The following is a 20,336-nucleotide window of genomic DNA, read 5'->3' as shown; positions in this document are numbered from 1 at the left end:
CTGTAATTAAGAGATAATATAATTAAGAGATAACACTGTCAGGTGACAATGGTCCCTTGCTGCATAGTCAGAGTTATCACCAAGCAGGAGCAGAGCCTCCCTGTGCCAAACAAGGCAGCACCGCTCACGTGAGAAGGATGTAATCACTCCGGCTGATGGATGCCACAGTGACACCCATTGTAGCACTGCCACTGCTGACCACAACCTATTGAATACCAGCACTCTGCCAGCCTGAAGACAAGCCCTATTGTGCATTTCACTCAATTAAAGATTGGCTTATTGTTCATAAATCACAGTGTCCTGACTACAAAGGGTAGAGCACATGGCTGGTCTGAGACTGTTGAGGTTCCATGGATTCCCTCTTCTAATTTGTGTTCTATTAGTAAATAACAGACAGCCAGGAAGTCTGGCTGGCATGTATACAGCCATAGGACATTTAAAAGTACTCAAAATAGAAGAAAGGGACACTTGAGAGGAATCATTCAAACTGGGACTCAACAGCCTTTTTAGGCTGTTGGTGTAGTGAAGTTCTGGGCTCTGCTACGAACCCCTAATTCTATCAGCTCCCATTAAACTACTTTAAGAACCTTTCAGGAGGCAGGCAGAATTAGTCTCTTTCAAAAGTTAGTGATTCTTAATAACACATTTCAGTATTTCTGATCACCAGCCATGTGTGCTTGTGCAGATATCTGTCATCAGTATGGAAGGCAGGATTGCCAAGGTACTGTGAGGTCCACAGGGCACTCCAAATTGCCAGAAGGAAGCCACATTCTTCCCCCAGTGCGTGCAAACTGGCAGAAGAAATGCCTTCTACTTCATGGCCAAAGGTTACTGACTTCTGAGGCAGGTCAGAGCACGCAAATGCACAGGTTCTCCACAAGCTACTGCAGGCTGTAGATTTAGAACTTGCTAAATCTGCAAAGTGCCAACTGGGCATTATGACTTTCTCATTACAAACCTCCCCTTTGCACACTCAAGAGCAACAAAGAAATAAATGAAGTGATGGCAGCTTTATTCCGTGAGAGAATGGTTTCTAATGCGAGAACCATGCCTGTGCTAAGCCTCTGACATGGGCATTGGGGAATAGCAGGGCACAGGAATTCTGCACTTAAAACAGAGGAGCCGTTACTCTACAAGTAGACATAAAAATAACGTCATCTGCTGGAAAGTGTTTTGGGTCTTCAAACATCAGTGGTGCGTCTTCTGGGAGGCAGAGTAGGAAAACCAGATTCAAGTATTCAGTTTTGCTTTGAAAGCAGCACAAACATACAGCAAATAACGCGCAGCTATTCTGACAGCCACCCAGATTATACCTGAGTTCCTCTGAGACGCATCTGCTGAAGATCTTTTTGTGCCAACAAAGTTCTGTAAGGTCGAGAGGACCGGAGCAAGCGCAGGGTGGAAGTGGCTGTGGACACTCTGTTGGCTGGCCTGGAGTTAAAAATAAATCAAAACCTGTGAGTCAAACCCAAATGTTGACTTTAAACCAGTTCCTGCAACATACGGGCGCAGCTGTGCTCTGTGACAACCACACTGGAAATACCACATCAGCCACGCAACTGAAACCCCTTCTAACTTCATTTCCAAATGAGAACCCACACAACTGAACTTCACTCTCTACGTGCACACTTAACGTTGGTCAGGTCTGCTCTAGAGAGCATCAGGAAGTAGGATTAGCGCTCTCCTCTGTTCCCAGTGTGTCTCTGAACCTGAGGAGAAGGGTACATGATGGTTATTGCTACAGCTGGTGGGCATCTCCCTCATGATGGACCCCGCAGGCACGATGAGTGCGCATAAGGTACCCAGCAGGACACATAACAGCCCCTCTCACACAGACACCCATCTTGTTACGTGGCAGTAATCGACAGGCTTTGTTATGTTAGCTGAATATATTGTCTGATTACAAGGTCCTGTAATAGACTCTGCTCCTTTCATTTCACCAAGAACCTACCCTTATTTCCAGAATAATATACCAGATGACAAAAGGGAGAGCCTCTGAAGATGGCTGCTTGGGCATGTAACCAATTCCTGGCTGTCCATTACCAGCCCTCCTTTCCCCTATCTCTGTATCTGGCTTTATCTTCAGCCTCTGCTCCTCAAGGAAACATAATTATCAATTTAGGAAGTGCATCTGAACAACAGGTTTCACTGAGGGCCAGACCTTCCCAACTGTGCTGCTTTACACAAAACAAAGATCTGGCCTATACTTCTCCATCCACAGCAGAGCTTTCTCCCTCTAAATGCATTAGGCGGTGAATCAAAAGCTCTGGCAGCATTAATTCTAACTGACCAGTGTGCAGCTGTCAGTGATGAACAACAGGCAGAGCACAATTTCCACCTCGAGTTGCCAATTCGTGGGTCAGTTAATGTAATTTGCAATGCATGTCAAAGAAATCACTGTCCTGCACCACAAGGCTTCTATTTCTACAGTTAAAAGTATGCAACAGACCAAGAAAAAAGCCAAGTGAGGACAAAAGTTCTGGATGCTCTTGGCCAGCAGCTTCGACAACATCGCTCGCAGTTGTGCAAATCATTCAAGCTGATTTGCTGCGTTATCTGCCAAGAGTTTTATAACTCTTGGAAAGCTTTTGCTGAGAAAAACCTATTTGGTTTTCAAAATCACCAGGTCGCTGAGGAGCACTGAGATGAGGGCTCTCAAACGACTCTGCAGTAAAAGTGGCAATTAAGATTTCTTATATTAAAAGAGATGCAGGTTCCTGCAAAAGCCTCTTATGCCACAAAGAAAGGGGGGGGACGTTTGATCTGATTTTTACCTGGACTCATGTTAGATACTATTTTGCTTCCCTTTCAGCTGTGAGTTTTACATCGTAAAAACGGGTGAATAATTTTTAACCACCACTTCTTGATTACATTGGTCTTGCTTGGGCTAGCTGTTAACACAACGATCCCAAACCTCCTAATACTCAAGACTGCTGTCTTACTTAATGCAATCAGTATAATTTTCCTCTGTTGTTTCATTTCTCCTTGCCTGCTGTATGCAGTGCAGATGTTTCGCCAAGGATATTTAGTCAGTATTTTTAAAGCTGGGCTTTAGCCCTTCCTGTACCTCACCCACCCCGGGCTCCATCCCTGCTGGCCTTTGGGAAGTTAAGAAATCACACCACATGACTATGATCTTGGCATCCTTTTTGGGTTGCTCGTGCACAACACTGGGGACAAGTCTCCCCTCTTACTGACCTCCTTAAAAGCATTCCTGCTTTAACTTAAATCCCCCCTTAACTTAAATCCTATGGCTCCTCCTCTCTGTTTCCAAATCCAAACCCTTCTTTTAGCTTTTGTGAAAGTTGGGATGGATCCCACTGGTGTGCAGGCTCTCCTGACTGCTCCCAATTCTGTGTGAGAGGGAGGTGTGTGGGCAATGTCCCCGTGGGTCCCTGACAGCTGCCCTTAGGCAAAGAGGGGTCAAAATACTCCATAGCTCCATAGCAAAACACTCCATAGCAATAGCCCTGCTGTGAATCACTGGCAACTTCAAAATAATGGCAAAAAAGTCAGTCTTTGGAAGGAAAATCCATTAAAAAAAAAAAAAAGTTTTCTAAGTCATCTTGCCTTGATTTTCTCCTTTTCAATATTTGAGCTTTAATACTAATGGTATCAGTGCCTGAGCTGAGTAGGGGGTGTGGGGAGAAGGGGAAAGCCCTGCACTGATTGAAAAATGAATTGCTGTCTTCAGGTAAAAAGCAAGTGAAGCAGGAAATTGCTCTGTGTTTTCTTTGAGAGCAAAGCAGCTCTCATGTGGTTCTGCCCTAAGGTAGACAGAGATACAGTTCAGTTTCATTAACTCCTTTTGAGTGACAAAACAGCTGCACAAAATACATCCAGCATTTTTTGCAGGTCTGAAAAAATATATATGGGCATCACTGGTGTGTCTTAGGGAAACACTCCTTAAAAAGAGACATTAACTTGCTCTTCTACTTAACCAGCATTTCAGCATGACACTTGCTTTGCAGTTCAGCACAGAAAATCATTGTGATAAAATACTTTGTTCCACCTCCTCAGCAGTAAGTGTCTATGGAAGGACTGCGCCTCACGTGCATGTGCTCTGTCCCCATGCCCTGCCCTTCACAGCCCCACTTCATACATATGAATTTGTCACTAACCTGACTGTTTTGGGATGTTTTCCGTGATGACAGCCACGATCCAGCTCGCAGTCTCCCAAGTTCAAGATGCACTAGGCCTTGGGCACACTTGGAAAAAGAACAACCACAATGTACAGCATTTAAGTAGACGTATAATATTTCACGCTCTCCTGGAGAGAATTATGTTTATATGCAGCACCACAACCCCATGAAGAAAACCACAAGGAATGCTCAAAAGCTTTAACATTTGTATTTAGACAATACAAAATGTACCCACTCCTGGATCTAGGTTTAATCTGAAGGTTTCATGCTAGCTGCTGAAGTCAGTATGAATCTTCCTACTGGCAAACTGTAGATGGCCAATTACTCAGGAAAAATAAACAAAAGCTCCCAACTCTTTAACAGAAGTTTGCTACAAACAATACTCATGCAAAACACTTCAGAGGAAAAATGCTGCAGAAAAGGGTGAAATTAACACATATGGATTCAACTTCATAATTGGAAATATTACATACTTCCAGTTCTTAAATAGGTAAACTTTTGGCCAAGTATCAGCCCTGAATGGAAAAAGCAAGGAAATAATTAGCCTTCCCCTTCAAGAATGGAAGAAATCATATGCAGAAACAGTAGTGGTGATGGCAGGGAAAAAGCCCTTGCCTCCAGATGCAGTTTTGAATAGAAATGGGTCTGCAGCATCACTCCCACCCATCCTTTCATCCCAGGTACAGGCTGTCAGGGTTGGGAGCTACACAGAGGAGTTAACACCAGGCTCTCACAGCCAGGCCACCTCCTGCCCTCTCCTCTGACCCAAGCAGCCACATGCTTTTGAACAGAAAAGGCAACTTCAGAGTGTAAGATCACTCCATTAAGATGGAAAGCTGTGCAGAAACAGATTTAAGCTGCCATTTTATAGCTGCAGGTCAGTACAGCAAAGCCAAAGGCATTTTACTTGAGTTCTGATTTGTACGCCTCTCAGGTTTCCCAATGTTTTTCTAACATATGAAATCCACAGTTGCATTTTCAAATAAATGCCTAAATACTACATGTGTCTTTGTTTTCCCACTTCATACCATCCAACTCCTAGAAATACATGGAGAAGTGATTTTAAATGAATTTCCCAGTTATTTCAGATGAAATTTCTGTCTCAGTAATCAGTTCAAGCTGTCCTGTGTATGCGTAAATAGCACTTCAGGATAATTACCCTGCATAGTGTTAGTAACTGCAATTCAATACCTTAAAATGTATTATGTACTCACCTTAAGTATAGTGGCAACAGTCTCTTGTGAGGCATTTCTCATATCCTCTCCATTTACAGACAAAATTTGATCTCCTTGAATTAATCTTCCATCTAGGTCTGCAGCTCCTCCTTTAACAATGTCAGAGATAAACACTCCACTTCCATTTCTAACAATGCAAGAAGCATATGGCTAATTACACAATCCAATATTCTTTGGGAGACCAATTTAGACTACTTATATTTAAGAGACATTAACAGAAACCTGTGAGCAGTGCAATAAGTAGTTTTACATCCATTCAACTGTGCAAAAAGCCTACAAGTTTTAAAACTAAGGCATGTTTTGCTATATTTAATGCTGTCTTTTGCCTTGAACCATTAGTTCCGACTGTATGAGCCATGAAGATTCCTGAAAAATACCACCTGTGTGAATCAAAAGCCAAGGATCAGCCTAAGGTGGAGTTAAACTACGTCCTGATGTGCCTGATATGAATTATGTAGCCTCAGATACTTCTTCTGTATTCACCTCCAAGGCTCAGCTCAATTCCTTTCTCAGAAGCCTGGAGGCCCCCAACAGTAATAGGGAGAAGTCTGCAGAAAAGACTTTCCTAGTTTGCACCTGAGTTATGCAGCAGGAAATCCAGCTTTGTGGCCATGCAGACACAGAGGACAATGTATTTTATTTCCCCTTTGGAGGCTGCAGACCCCTTGGTGCTGGCCCCATCTTCCAGTGCTCGCTGTGGTGTGAGCTGGTGCCAGCTGCAATGCCAAGGTGTGGCATTTGGCATCCTTCAGGACACAACACTTTACAATGTGAATTATACCTGGGCATCACATGCTGACTTCACAAACTGGGCTACCTCTACAGTAGAAATCCCCACAAGCAAAGCACTTAGCAGCAGTACAGAAAGTTTTGCATGGAAGCAAACATGGGAGGGCTGGAGACTGCCATTACCATCTGTAAGGTAATTTACATAAGCTAAATTAATTACCCAGCCCGCAATCTGCTCACAACACCTGGGTTAAACATCACCACTCTTGTAAAAAGCTGCTGCAGAAACTTTACTGACCAGACGCAGTCAGGATAATGACATGATGATTTGTAATGGAGAAAATAAATTATTTCTGGCAATACAGAAGAGCAACCATATGACACTTCCAACACTGAACGAGTGCTCGCCAGTGTCAGGCTGTAAATCTCTTCTAGCAATGAAAGATTAAAGCTATCAGTGCTCTGGTTTGAATGATCTAATAGCAATGGTTTAGAAATATATCAGTAAAAAGTCACGTTTTATTAAGCAGCTGTTACCTACTCATTGTGTCTCAGATTCTGCTCCGCAATCACGGCACTGGTGTCTAGTGCAGACGAGTCACTTTGATACTGTTCAGGATGTGGGTCTAGCTCAGCTGCTTGTCTTCCACTGACATCAGTCCCTTTGAACTGGGGTGGCAGCTAGATCTAACTCACAAATCAATTTCCAAAGGCACACCCTAGTATTTATATAAATACTTATAGTATCTATATTTACAGTATTTCTAAATATATTTATAGTATTTATGATACTTAAGGTTTCTGCTCCCATTCTGAAATCAGAAACCCCACAGTTAGGGCCTCCAAGCCCTGAGATGCATCTCTGCTGAAGTCAGCAGGACAGTGAGCTCCCAGTTCCACATGTGCCCACTTGGCTAGACAGCCCCATAGCATCCGTGAAGCTATTTAGATACAAAATTCTCTTCCTTACAGAGTTTTTCCTTTATTTCCTATTCCATTTAATGGCTACAGTCATTCATATGGCAAAAAGTAAATTATTTCTCATCTGAAGTACAGTAAGGTCAGAGAGATGCTCTTACCGTTTTCCAGCGATGCTGAGCCCTAGTCCTCGGCCTGTTTTCTTCTGTATATCTACATAGAAGATCTCCAAGTTTTCTTCATCTTTGTAATGTGCTTCATCTCTATAAACTACTAATTGCACCTTCTGGGGCGTCTGTCTCAATGCAGTGATAGCTTCTTCATGGCTGGCATTCCGCAGATCGATCCCATTCACCTGAAATAATCAGTGTTTTCTTTCCAAATGACATGTATAAATGACCTTTTCATCGCACCCTACTCAAGTGTGACAGGACAAATTTGTCAAATTGACACCCCTTGGCACTCTAATTTAGTGCTCCCACTTCTAGAGGGCCCAGCTCCTGGGTCTCCTACTGACTGCAAGTTTGGTGCTTTGTGCCTCTGCATGGAATAAATCACAATAATCAAAACATGTTGGCTTGTAAGTTTTGTGGGTGTTCTTCCCTTCTTTTTCATTGCTGGAACCTCAAACAATGCTTCCTTCTTACAACCAGATGAAGTGGGATGTGCTCCTTTGAGCTTCTTGTATCTCTTACTGCTTAGATTCTTTCTCCCCCAGCTTTGCACCGCTGCCAAGCCGAAGACAGAAGGAATCAAAAACATTAGCAAATGGCAATGGTGAAGCTCAGGCAGGACATATTAAACGGTTATTTTGCTTTGTTCCAATAGATGGCACACAAGACCACTCCTGGAGCACTCAATTACATTTCTCCTACCATAACCTGAAAATGTTTTAGCATTTTAGTAGTATCAGATGGAACAAGAAGTTCTGATTGAACGCCCAAGTACTAAAAACATCCATTGCATCTGGAAACCTAATCTCCCAATTTTGCCAGACCTGAACCACAGATGCCCTTAAAGGTGTTTGCCAATATTCTATTTCTTAATAGCAAAAAGTATCAATGCCTAAATATTTTGGAAGTCTCTTTAGGAAGCAGCATGAACTGTAAGTAAATACAATGTTAATCCACTTCCATAACATAGTAAGTTTTAAGGCACTGAAAATAATTCTCAGTATTTCTAGATACACAAAGTTACAGCCACACTTTTACATTAATATAACTAAGCCTAATTTATAGTAATTACATTCTTTTGTACTAATTCTGCATTGTTTATATACTGCATTGGTATTCTTTTCTTGACACAGGCATCTACGTATGCTTTATCATACTAATCTGAAACTAATTCAGAGTCATCTTTTTGATTCATTGCTATGGCTTTTAAAAGCTGAAAGAATAACAATATTACGGCACACAAACATCAGCACTTTCCTGTTTGACCAGAGAAGAATTAATTAACCTTCCCATTTTTGCCCCCTCATTATTGTGCTCTGTTAATACACAGTTATTTATAAAACGAAAACAACATTCAGCCTTAACACTAAAAACAATATTTTCAGTGCAAGAGCTGTAAAGACAAATCCCCAAGTACCTCTCACTATTTTCCTAACCCTACACACCAAAGCCTTAATGGCCATGCTGGGAATTTGTCCTGATCTGACAGCGAGACACTGCAAGCAGCTGTGCTGAACCCCTGCCTGACGCAAGTTTCATTTACAGACCAACATGTCTTTCTTAACCCTTTCCCTCCTCAATTTCCATGCTTCCCTGCAGCAAAAACACTATATTTATTGACAGAAATAGTTCTGTGTGTTACTGGTTTTATGAGCCATGGCCTGAGGGGGCCGGTAGCTCCGCCAGCAACGCTGCAGGCAGGCACTGTTTAGCAGCAGGGATGCTGGCAGGGATGCTCACAGGGATGCTGCATCCATCCCTTGCCTTCTCGCCCCAAGTTCACCCAGCTCAGCACTTTGTTTGAAGGCAGTACTGAGACACTTGAGCAGTGCAGGTATTGCAGGCCTCTGAATGAAAGATTAAACAGATGAATAATACTGAGCTATTGGACATGACAGCTGAACTATGTAATCCGAGAACTGCCGTGCTCAATTAAATTTAATATATTCTCAATTTGTACCTTCAGTTTATATGAATATATAAGGAAATATGAATTTGAAAGGACGTTCTCAGTGGCAGAAAAGAAGCTTCAATTGCCTTATGCAATGATCACTTTTTCCCCTTCAGGAAACCTACACTGTGTTGAATACAAATACACATGATAAAGATATAAGCAAGCACATATACAAAGAGACTTATTTACCTCCAGAATCTGATCTCCAGCCCAAAGTCTGCCATCTCGGGCTGCTGCCCCTTCTTCATAAACTTCATGGATCACTATGGCATCCTGTGGGAAGAAAGGGGTAATGTGGACCCTTCCTCCCAAACACCCCTCAAAGTGGCAGCCATGACCCACCTCACACAGCCCGTTGCTCTGCAGTAAATAGGTAAAGCACTCCATGTCAGGATAAGCAAGACTGTAACAGAATTCCTTTACTTTTAAATATTTTGGGATAAGAAAACTACTCCCTTAATCAAAATACAGAGAGCCAGTAAATAGGATTTTGTTCACCACTTCATGGTAGTCTTGTCTTGGGCTTCTTCGGCTTCCATCATTTTCATCCACTGGCATCAGGAACATGTGAACTCAGTGTGAACTCTTGTATTAATATCGTCTACTTTTAATGATATTATTTAAAACCAGATTCTTTGGAGCTATGAATATTTTTAGGGACTTGGCATAGAGCTCGGCTTTAAGCAAGAACTGAATGCCTTGTGGTAAATAGCACTGGTTAAATCTGTAAGAAATGAAATCCAGAAGAAATGAACAATGGCAAATGTTAGTTTATTACTGAGGTTGGAAAATGTAGGCAGTGGCAGATGTAGCTTCAGGGAAGGTTTCAGTGATTTAATCTTATTGCCAGCAATAGATGTCCCTGAAGAAAAAGCATTACAAAGAACATACTGTTCTCTTGCTGGTGCTTTCCCTCTGCATTGTTCGGGTTTGTTTCTTAGTTCTTATTCGTTTCCCCCCTCTGAAAAAAAAGGTGAACATTCTGCAACAGAGCTTCAGCTGCAGTCCTGACAGAGAGCAGGATGGGATGCTCCACTGTGCAAAGTGTGCTCCTCTCTCCAGTGTCACCAGCAAACACCCAGCCTCAGAGCAGAACCGGCTTCACGACAAACCCTGAAATGGCTTTAGATGAATATATGGTGACTTTCAATTAGATATGTAGGTTTTGGATAAGTTGTCCTCAGATGAATATATCCTCCCAAAACACCACGGCGAAGCTCCTTCAGCAGTTTGATGTACAAGTCAAAGAGACTTTCTGCAGAGGTTAGTGTGTGAGCCCTGCTGTGCACTGCCTTCCTGGAGCAGGAGCAGGAAATAGCTGCTGGGGTAGAACAAAGTACCTTCGTGTTTTGAAAACACTGCTAGATACTACATCTCTCATCACAAAGTGAACTTCCCCCCTGTGTTGCCTTGCAGTCCTTTCCCTGCACACATGGTGCATGTTGAACAGAAAGAAAACTCAAATGCCCTTAAGCTAACACTCTGATCAAGACAACATTGAGAGCACTATTCTCTTTTATTCCCACTACACCTTATTTAATGATGTGGACTTGTGTCTACAGCCGCTTCGCTGCTGCTGGAGCACAGTACCACTGTCATAAGCTTCCTCTTTGATACATATACACCAGTCACTGAAAAAAGCCTGAAGGATTTTAATCACAAATGGATTACAGCTGATACAAGTGTTCCAGATGGGGTAAAAAAGATTTCAATCTACATAAATGAAGGCAAAATACTATGAGCTGTGTACCAAGGTAATTAATTAAATCAAATGAATGGTTTGATTAAAAAAATATGACATCTATACACACACCACTGGTAACTGCAGGGTTTTCTTCAAATAACTGACGCAGCTATTACCAGTGGAACAGTGCCCATGTCCCATCTCAGCAGCACTGCTTAAATCCTCTGCTAAGTGTCTTAGATCTTCTCTCAGTTGTGGGGTTTTGGTTGCTTGGTTTGGGGTTTATTTTTTGGTTCCCTTTGTTTTAAAAGTGATCCTGTAACTCTAAGTGCACACAAGAGACTTGTGCCTGGGAGAAAGCCAGGAGGGTGACAGTGACCTGTATTTTCTCACCTGAGGCTGACCATGGGTAACTCTGAGAAAAAGCTAAGTCTGTGGTTTAGAACTTCCATGGCATGCTTTGCTTTCAGCTTTTTAAGCACTTCACAAAGGCAGGCGTTTAGAAGTGGCCAACGAGATAACACAAAATATCAACCAGGTTTTTAAGACTGCATCACTCACACACGACACAGTAGGGCAGTGGATGAACGCAAGCTTCAGTAGGAAAATGGCAATGTGACTGTGTAACTGCAGACTGGGCATGCACAGGATTGTCAAAGCAAACACTTTCAGACTTGTATTTAATCTGGTATTTCTTTACCTCTGTTCTAGGAGCTTTCCACCACGTATCTTTAAGTTTGCTTTTCATCTGCGGTTGCTCTAAAAATGGTCAACAAACTGCAGTTACCAGCTTCTCCCAGTACTGCATTATTAAATGTGAAACTGCACATACCTAAAGCTCTGACTCAGGAACCACCAAATGTTATCAGTTTGAATAATCTGCATCATCTATTTGAAAAGGCACCAATTCAGTGTTACACTGCAGTTCCTGCATGTGTTATAAGCCAGACCTAGAACTAAAAATACATATGGCATGAAAAGGTACATTCCTGTTCGGTCTGTGCCTAACCCAAAGAAGGAAACATCTTGCTGACCTACCAAAGCACTGTTTTCTTAATCAGCTTGTTTTGTTAAAGTAGCGTAGTTTGATCAAATCATTGATTAAAACCAGAATGAAACATGTCCATGATGTACTGTAAAGGTTTTTCAACAATCCATAAGCATAAATATGAGAGTCGTACCTTCCTTAGCTCATAAACTATGACAGACACCTTTCCTCTGATACTTCTGGGACAGCTCAAAGTACGTTTATCCCATAAGTAATCTTTTTGCACTGGATCTAGTGGGATCTGGGTAAGATTCTGTTGGTTTTGATCATCCATGACAAATCACTAAAAACTATTGATGGTTTTGACCATTTTTAATTAAATCAATATTTTAAAGAGGTTTACGCAGTGATGAGATGTGATGTCATACTCCAGCCACCTAACTAGGCCCTAATCTGTGGTGTCTCTATTGACGTGCAACAGATCAAAGCTCTAACGCCCCTCTCAGTGCCTCAGAAAAAAAATAAATGGGATGTACTGGGACTAAAACAGTGCATAGTATTTATTTAAAGGATAGGCTTTAGTTACTGGACATCTGCAGCTCCTCCTCACTAACTCAGTGCGATATCTCTAGATGTTAAGGCCTGAGCAGATCAAAATCAATCAATGGAGAAGGAGGAAAGGAAAAAAAAAGTGGGGAAAAAAGAGAAGAAGCTGTGGCTGCCCCATCCGTGGCAGTGTTCAAGGCCAGGTTGGACACAGGGGCTTGGAGCAAGCTGCTCTAGTGGAAGGTGTCCCTGCCCATGGCAGGGGGTTGGAACTAGATGAGCTTTAAGCTCCCTTCCAACCAAAACCAGTCTGGATTCTATGAAAGTGACACCAGTGTTCAAACAGAGGTGGTGGATTCATGGTTGCTCCAGGTAGATTTTTCACATTCGTCCCTCTCCATCTCCTTTCACTACCAGCTTCACACAGATCATGCCACTCTAGGATACACCTTGGCAGAGTCACAAAAACTGTGCGTGCAGAAAGGGGAAGAACATATCAAGAACACAGTTGTTTAAAGAAAAATACCCAGCTGCTGAAAGCACATACTTCATAAGGTTTACAAATCCATTCAACAAACTAGAGCTTTAATCCTTGTATATTTTGACAAAGAATAGTTGGGACCATTTTACAAACCATGAATTAATGCGAAATTGAACATCTCTTGCACAGGAGGAAGGATGCAGAATACAAGTCAGGCCATATAAACAGTGTTTTTCTATGCTAAACAAAGTCCACACTCACAAGTGTAAATTTAAGACTATTCAACCACGAAAGCACTGAAAGAAAAGTAGAAAGGATTTCGTCTTCTCCTGCTAAGACTGCCACACAGGGCTGAATAGTGCTTATGTTGAGGGGTTCAGATTTGAGCTGTGGGATAGCTACACCCCTCGCTCTCACTTTAGCAGCAGAATACCACTGTGATTGCACAGTCTGCTTGAGCAAAGGGAAGGCACATGACTGATAACTCTCACACTGACTCACAAAATGAGGTTTTGGCTGTGGAAGAAATGGCAGGCAAGTACAAGAGCTGAGAGAGCCTCTCGGTCTGTCGACCTTGAAGAACAACGTTGGTGCAGAGCGAACGACTCCTGAACAGTGAGGGCAAGAGAACCTCACAGGAATTGGCACCCAATCTGAGAAAGCACTTATGGAAAATACAACTTGCAAAAAGTGCATAGCGTGATCTACATTGCACTTCTTTCTGCCTAAGGGTGGGGAAGAGCCCTGACCTCTTGGGGAAACAGATCTCAACTCCCCCCCAGGCTGTGGATATGTTTTCTGCTCGATTTATAACAACTTCAGAGACACAGTAGGGGAAGAATATCACACTCACCCATCAGAGAGCACAAACAGAAATGCTAACGTGAAAGAATTAAATTCAGTAAGAGTGACAGCTTGATCTTTGTATCTGAAATGTCAAGAGCCGGTATGGCAGAGACGCCAGGCAATGACCTTGACTGTGCCTTTGGGAGAAAGGTGGTAAAGTCAGCTTCCTACTCAGGAAAATCACTGCCCAAGTGAACCTTAAAAGCCTCCAGGACCATAAACAGTGGTGAGAAAGCCCCACAAGGTGTCTGGCTTTAGGCTTGGACTGCTCGCACGTTTTCTGCTGGTTTATAGCTTCTCAGCCAACATCTTTAGTGTTTCTTTGCTTCCATGCAGCTGTTCTTCTGAAGGACAAGCAGCAGCTTTCAATGCAGGGGGCCCTCTGCCACTGAAAATCACCCCCCAGACTGTTATTTGCAAACGCTGCAAGAAGAGGGTGAGGAAGCAAAAGGACACAAAACATGAAAGAAGCTCAAAAATAAAGTATCATGGATATTTTGATGAAGTTCTGTGATGTGGATCAGTATGCAAGCAGGGAGATTTCAAAGGAACTGGAGCAGAGAAATACCCATGTACCTGGTGTTGGCTGATTTGACAGTGCAACAGGTCTGAATTTTGTAAAGAGCCTTCTTCCATAGTACTGCATAGTCCTTAACTACTGCAGATCATTCACAACAAGTTATTTCTATAACTGAGCTAATATTTGCTTTATCTTTGCTGTGCTATTTCATTCTATGTGATCCAGCCATTCCTTTTATAGGATCACAGGCACTTCACAGATGTCCTCAACCAAAACACACTGAGGACTGCAATAACCATCAGCACAAAAGGATACCAGGTAAGGCATTCAGTAAGAAATGAGTTGTTTGAAAATCCCAGGCCGTATTTCAAAAGATGTGCATTTTAAGGCAGTGATCATTAGATAGAAAGTCCCTGAAACAGTTATGCAGGTAGAAACCATACCCATAGCTTTGCCCTCTCACTGCAAAGCTATTTCTACCACCAGAACATTGCCAGCCATTTGACTCAAACCAAGGGAGCATTATAGAGCAAAAAGGTGCCTGTCCCCCTGAACAGACACTTCTGAGCACACAAAGACAACAATGCTGTAAGTCTGGGTCAAAACAGACACCACATATTTGGGAATCATAGAATGAAATTCATAGACTGAATCCTAGACTGGTTTGTGTTGAAGAGACCTTAAAGCTCATCCAGTTCCAATTTCTACATGGATTAGAGCACTTTCCTGAGGAAGCAGAAAAGCAAGCTACATATAAAACAACACTCAGGGAAGATGTTTTCTGATTTAGTTGACAAGTTGCATTTTCCTAAGCTAATATTACACATTTCCATCAAATTTCCTACATAGCTACATGTGTTATTCTAAATTAGCATATACTGAAGATAATAAAGCTACAAGGGTGTTTTGCTGACTGCAGCATTACAGATTTATTTCTTTCCCAGGGCAAGTACAGTATCATTAGTTATTTCCTTTTCAAGTTTTATATGCCCAGAGTAGTAAAATTGTCATTTCATTTCTACAGGCTGATTCACAGATAAAGTAGAAATTGAGGAGTTGCACAGTGTGTTTTGCTGAAGAATTAGCCCCATCTAAGAATCTCTCAGCAGTTAAAATAAATCCAGCTGCTGGTTACTTGTAGGCAGAGGAAATGACAACAGTTATGTTATGATCCATGATCTCCATTCACAGATCTAAATGGAATCTAAGAGATAATGGATCAGCAACAAAAGCTGAAGGTCAAGTCCAAGTAAATCCCATGACTTCTTAAAGGGGTTTATCTAATGCATCGTGCTGAATATACCTCCTCCTAACACAAATATTTTGCAATTGCAGCATTCACAAACCATTAACAGGCACCCAAAATCCTAAGCCAAACACTACTGTAATAAAACAGGCTATATAATGTAAAAATGTATTACTGTGTTAATGTAAAAATGCTCTACATTGCACGATAGCAAAAAACTTCTCCACTCAAGGTCAAAACAAAAGGTCTGTTTCCCATTTAAGAACAAGCCCTTGCAAGAGATGGCGTTCACTTGCCAACTTTCATAAAAAAGATTAATCCACAATATCAATATGAATATAATTTTTCATACTAAAATTCAGATTTATTTTAAGGAAGTGGATAATATTTGTATTACATTTTATAGGCCCCTATAGTTACATCTGGTCCTTATTTATTCAAATTTTATTCAGCTTGCATAATATTTTTGCTTACAGTTATATTCACGAAGATCAGAAAAGCTAAAACCTGAAAATTCAATGGCACTATTCATTAACATTCCTTTGCTCTGCAGTCATCGACATTTGCAAGCTCTCCTTTGATTCTGAAATAATAAAACTAAGGTAATAAGATGTTTAGTGTAAAAATATATGACTTAAGTCAGAATGATAGAAAGAGCTATGTTTCTATGATTCACATGCCAAAGCAAACTAAGGTTTTTCAAAAAGTATCCATGCTCATTTTAGGGGGAATAATAAAACACAAGAACTACATATTAAAATGTTAACTCTCTCACTCTCATTATTTTATCAAGTAATAAGCATGTGAAAATTTGCAGTGTATAAGTGCATAACACAGGTTCTAAAGGATGCTTGAGATCCTGCATGCGTATGACACAGGAAGCCGAAAACTAGTGGTTTCATCAGCTGCAAGCAAGATCCTCCTGAAGTCCATTCTGACATGTCCTACTGCTTTTGTATGTTGTTAGCTTGAATTTTATGGTTGATTTACACTCCTGGAAGCCACTAACTTCTTCAAGCAAGGCACTGCTACGTTAAGCTAGCCTTACAGGCAGCTAAACTCGTGCCAAGGATCCATCAACTACATGATTTGCAAAACTTACTGCCCTAATTCCCATTTGTGATAACTCATGTACAAAGCAGTTTGGTTTTTTCATGCTGTTATAAGCTAACGTCCTTCTGGAATTATGATGAATCCACCAACTTCAGTTTAACAATTTCCAACCAGGAGTCAAAGCAATTCCTCACAATTTCAAGCTAACTGCATTTGCCACCCTGTCATTAAATTGCCTTCTGTTTTATAAATGTGGGTGATGGTTAAGCAGTGATTGCATTTTTTCCTCCCCCAACCGCAAACTTTTCCCCTACAATACCCAAGGCATGATTAAAAACTGAGGCCTTCTATTGCCATTTTTCATTCTATTGTTCCATTCATTGTGTGACAGACTTAACAGCAACAATATCTATAGCCAATATATTGCTTAAACCCTCCCAAGGCCAATATCTTGCTTTCATTTGTGGTTACAAGGTAAGCATATTCCCCTAAAACAGTTTCAGACTTAGCTGGACTTGATGGCTGCCTACAAAGTCACTTGGACCTTGGCTGTCTGTAAGAGATGAAGTTATTTTTGCCTGAATCTAAATAGAACTGAGGTGGGAGGGAGGGAAGAAAACTCAACCAAGGGAAAATCTGTTTGTTTAAGGAAGACAGAAGTCACAGCAGTCCTCACGTTTAGGTAGGTCTTTACTTCTGCCTCCAGCACTGCACGAAACAGAGATATCAGACTTGGCTTTGGTATTAGCAGCAGCCTGCTCTTGGCAGTGTAGAGACCCTAGCAGGGTAATTAGCCCTCACAGCTCCAGGGGCAAACACTGGGTCTTGAACAGCTGCAATTTAAAGTCACAGTTTTCTGGATTATTCCCTTGCCCTTCCCTAACAGATGGGGTTTATGCAAGGTATGAATCACCTGGACTGACAGAATGAATCTAAATATTCCTCTGTCAAACTGCATCCCCACCATCGCCAAGCTCCCCTACTCCACTGTGAGCCAGAAAGCCTTCTGGGCTAACTGAGGTGATTAGAGAAGCTTTTTCCTCTCCAACTCCAATGTTACCAGCTCTCACACCAACTAGTATTAGCTGAGCACAGGCATATTCCATTACTTTTTTGAGCATTGCTAAAGTGTTCCAGTTCCCTGGCTTGGTGGATTGCTTTATTGTACAGATGGAGTACCTTAAAGTTTGTAAGTTGCCTTAAAAGTGTTTTTTATTAAAGTCGGCTGAAAGCAAAAGTAAAACCATTAAATGTTTACCAAATTTGAAGTAGACACAGGATGAAGCATGTTTCTTTTTTTCCTTTCTATGTAAGGTTCAGGTAATGACCACCTCCTACCTACTCCACTTCCAAATTGCCCCCAGGTTACTGCTCCTGCAATCATTTATTCCCTTATAAGTGCTTCTTCATCACTTCACTGGGATTTCAAAACCCAGCTGAGCCTCTGCACTCTCCTCTTCTCCCCTCCCAGGGTTATGTGCTTCTGCCTGAGGGCAGTGTCCCTGCACTAGCCTCCACCAGCCTTGAAATTGCTGAATGGCCTCCAGCATGCCCTGAGCCCCAGCAGCAAATACAGAGACAATAGCTACAAGTCATCAACTCAACCATTACTAAATTATTCAGCTGGAAGCAAAACAGTGCTCCCACCTACTAAGAAAAAGTTTGTATCTTAGAGCGTTGATTTCCCCATGTACTGACAAGAATAAAACCCCTAAAAATTGACAATCCTCCTTCACAGAAAACAGCTCCTTGCAGGTTGCAAACTGGACTCGACATTGCACCATCCACCACTCTGGGGTGATGATGGGGTTTGGATGATTTAACCCCACAGGCCATCTGGAGCAGTACCAGGACACCTTTTGTTAAGTAGTTCCTTGGTGCCCTGTTCTCTGACAGCTAAAGAAAAACTCATAGAAACTTTCTGGCAAAAGAGTTTCAGAGAAAAAAAAAGCCCATTACAATAGAATTGGGTTGGAAGGGACCTTAAAGCTCATCCAGTTCCAACTCCTGCCATGAACAGGGACACCTTCCACTACAGCAGCTTGCTCCAAGCCCCTGTGTCCAACCTGGCCTTGAACACTGCCAGGGAAAGGGCAGTCACAGATTCTCTGGGCAACCTCTGCCAGTGTCTCACCACCCCTGTAGTGAGCTAGACTCAGGACTGCAGGGGGGTTCTCCCCAGAGCACAGTAAAAGGCAGAAAATCCCCTCCCTTGAGGTGAAACTCCCTCGAGTTTCAGTACCTGAAGCTAAATTATTTGCCTTGAAACACGTTGTGGAGAATGCAATGAATGAGAAGCAGGATAACTGAGGAATTCCAGCCCCATAATTTATGGTGAATAACCAGACTACCCAGTGCTGCCAGTCCTGTATCCCGCAGGGCTAGTTATTAACCCTGGACCACAGGGTCCCTGCCTGCACAGCCTTGGGCCAGCTGGCCATGCCAGCAGTGGTTTGCTGCTGTGAACACCCACCTCTGAAAGCTGAACTCCACATCTGACTTAAGAGTCACAGCTCATTCAGGCTCGGAGCTGGCAGCACAAGCACCAGCATCCCAGGGTCTGCAGCAGCCCTCAGGGCTGCACCACAGGCATTGCCCAAACAGATCTGCTGCACTCAAGAGCCCTGGGCTGGAGCAGTTCAGGCACCCTGGGAGCACTGGCAGCTGCTGAGTGACAATGACACCCCTGTCAGGTTTATGGCTGCTATTAGCAGTGGTGGAGCTGACAAGCATTTATGCACAATTCAGCAACAAGAGGGCAGGATGGTGTCCTGGGGAGCAGGGATCGAGCCTCAAACCTCATTTTGGGATGTTTCTGAAAACACTTCTTATTTTTTCCCCTATTTTTTATTTTAATTCCCACTCTGAGGTTACTTTTACAAGTTTGATTGGACTACAACCAAAGAAAAAAAAATCTTCTCACAAATTGAAAGCCCTGTACTTCAGCCAGCTCCACTCTGCAGTTTAATTGCTTTAAAGCAGAGGCCATGTGTTGTGTTCTCTCAGGGGGACTTGGGAAGGTGAAATGAAAGACAGCAAAGAAAAAAGCAAAACTCAAAATCAAGCCTTAGAATAAAATGAAACAGGGCTCCTTAAGGGCTATAGCAGTCTATAAAGTTCAACAACATGAAGATAACTCCCAAAGACAATCCTTACTTCGTGCCTTTTCCAGCTGATGCTCTCCTGCTCCCCTAAGCACACAGCCACAACTCCTTGCTTATAATACATGCAACTTGAAAGGTTCTGCAAGTTTAATGGGAAGGTTGTCTTCTCAGCAAAAAACATTTCACAAGGGTTAAGACATCACTTTCCAAACTCCTGAGCAAATTAACCTCCCTGCTCACAGGCTGTATTTTTCAAGTATCTACTTGGTGATTTCTGATGAGATTCCTAAGGTTACGACTTAAAAGTTGCACTCTATATTTCATCTTGAAGCAGTGCATCCCTTTAGTGGGCTGCCAGATTTATTATTCCACAAGCTGGGACTATATATCATGTGATTAAAAAAAGAATCCAAAATATTCTGAAGTCAGCTTTCCCATCACATGTGAGCTGCTTGTTGTGCATCAGTTAAGCATTTTCAGATCAACTGCATTTTAATACCACATAGATGTCCCTTATACTCTTGCCACAGCCACCTTGGATTTTATAAGGAACAGCCTCCCTGTACCCCATGCTGATACGTTATTTCTGAGATCCTAGGAATAGGGATTCATAACCTTCATTGTTCTGTAGGCACTTGTACACCTGCACAGGAAAGAAATGAACATACCCCAGTAGAAAAAGGAGGAGGAAATAAGTATTTATGTCTTATTCTCTCA

At 42.2% G+C, this 20,336-nt stretch overlaps 1 protein-coding gene across 1 annotated transcript in view; it reads right to left on the bottom strand.

Moving 5' to 3' along the window:
- PATJ (PATJ crumbs cell polarity complex component) overlaps positions 1-20,336 on the bottom strand; it is a 149,448-nt gene that overhangs the window by 11,790 nt on the left and 117,322 nt on the right. Inside the window, exons 34-38 of the mRNA XM_061353426.1 lie at positions 9,341-9,424; positions 7,186-7,379; positions 5,357-5,504; positions 4,122-4,208; positions 1,314-1,431 (exon numbers count right to left, since the gene is read on the bottom strand). Coding sequence (XP_061209410.1) covers positions 1,314-1,431; positions 4,122-4,208; positions 5,357-5,504; positions 7,186-7,379; positions 9,341-9,424 — 631 coding nt within the window. The remainder of the gene's footprint in view (positions 1-1,313; positions 1,432-4,121; positions 4,209-5,356; positions 5,505-7,185; positions 7,380-9,340; positions 9,425-20,336) is intronic.

Source organism: Neopsephotus bourkii, unplaced genomic scaffold (genome assembly GCF_033783945.1).
Source record: "Neopsephotus bourkii isolate Nb327-2 ecotype Australia unplaced genomic scaffold, CSIRO-AGI_Nbou_v1 NB_673, whole genome shotgun sequence".
Taxonomy (NCBI): Eukaryota; Metazoa; Chordata; class Aves; order Psittaciformes; family Psittacidae; genus Neopsephotus; species Neopsephotus bourkii.
This window is presented reverse-complemented; position numbering and strand designations above follow the sequence as displayed.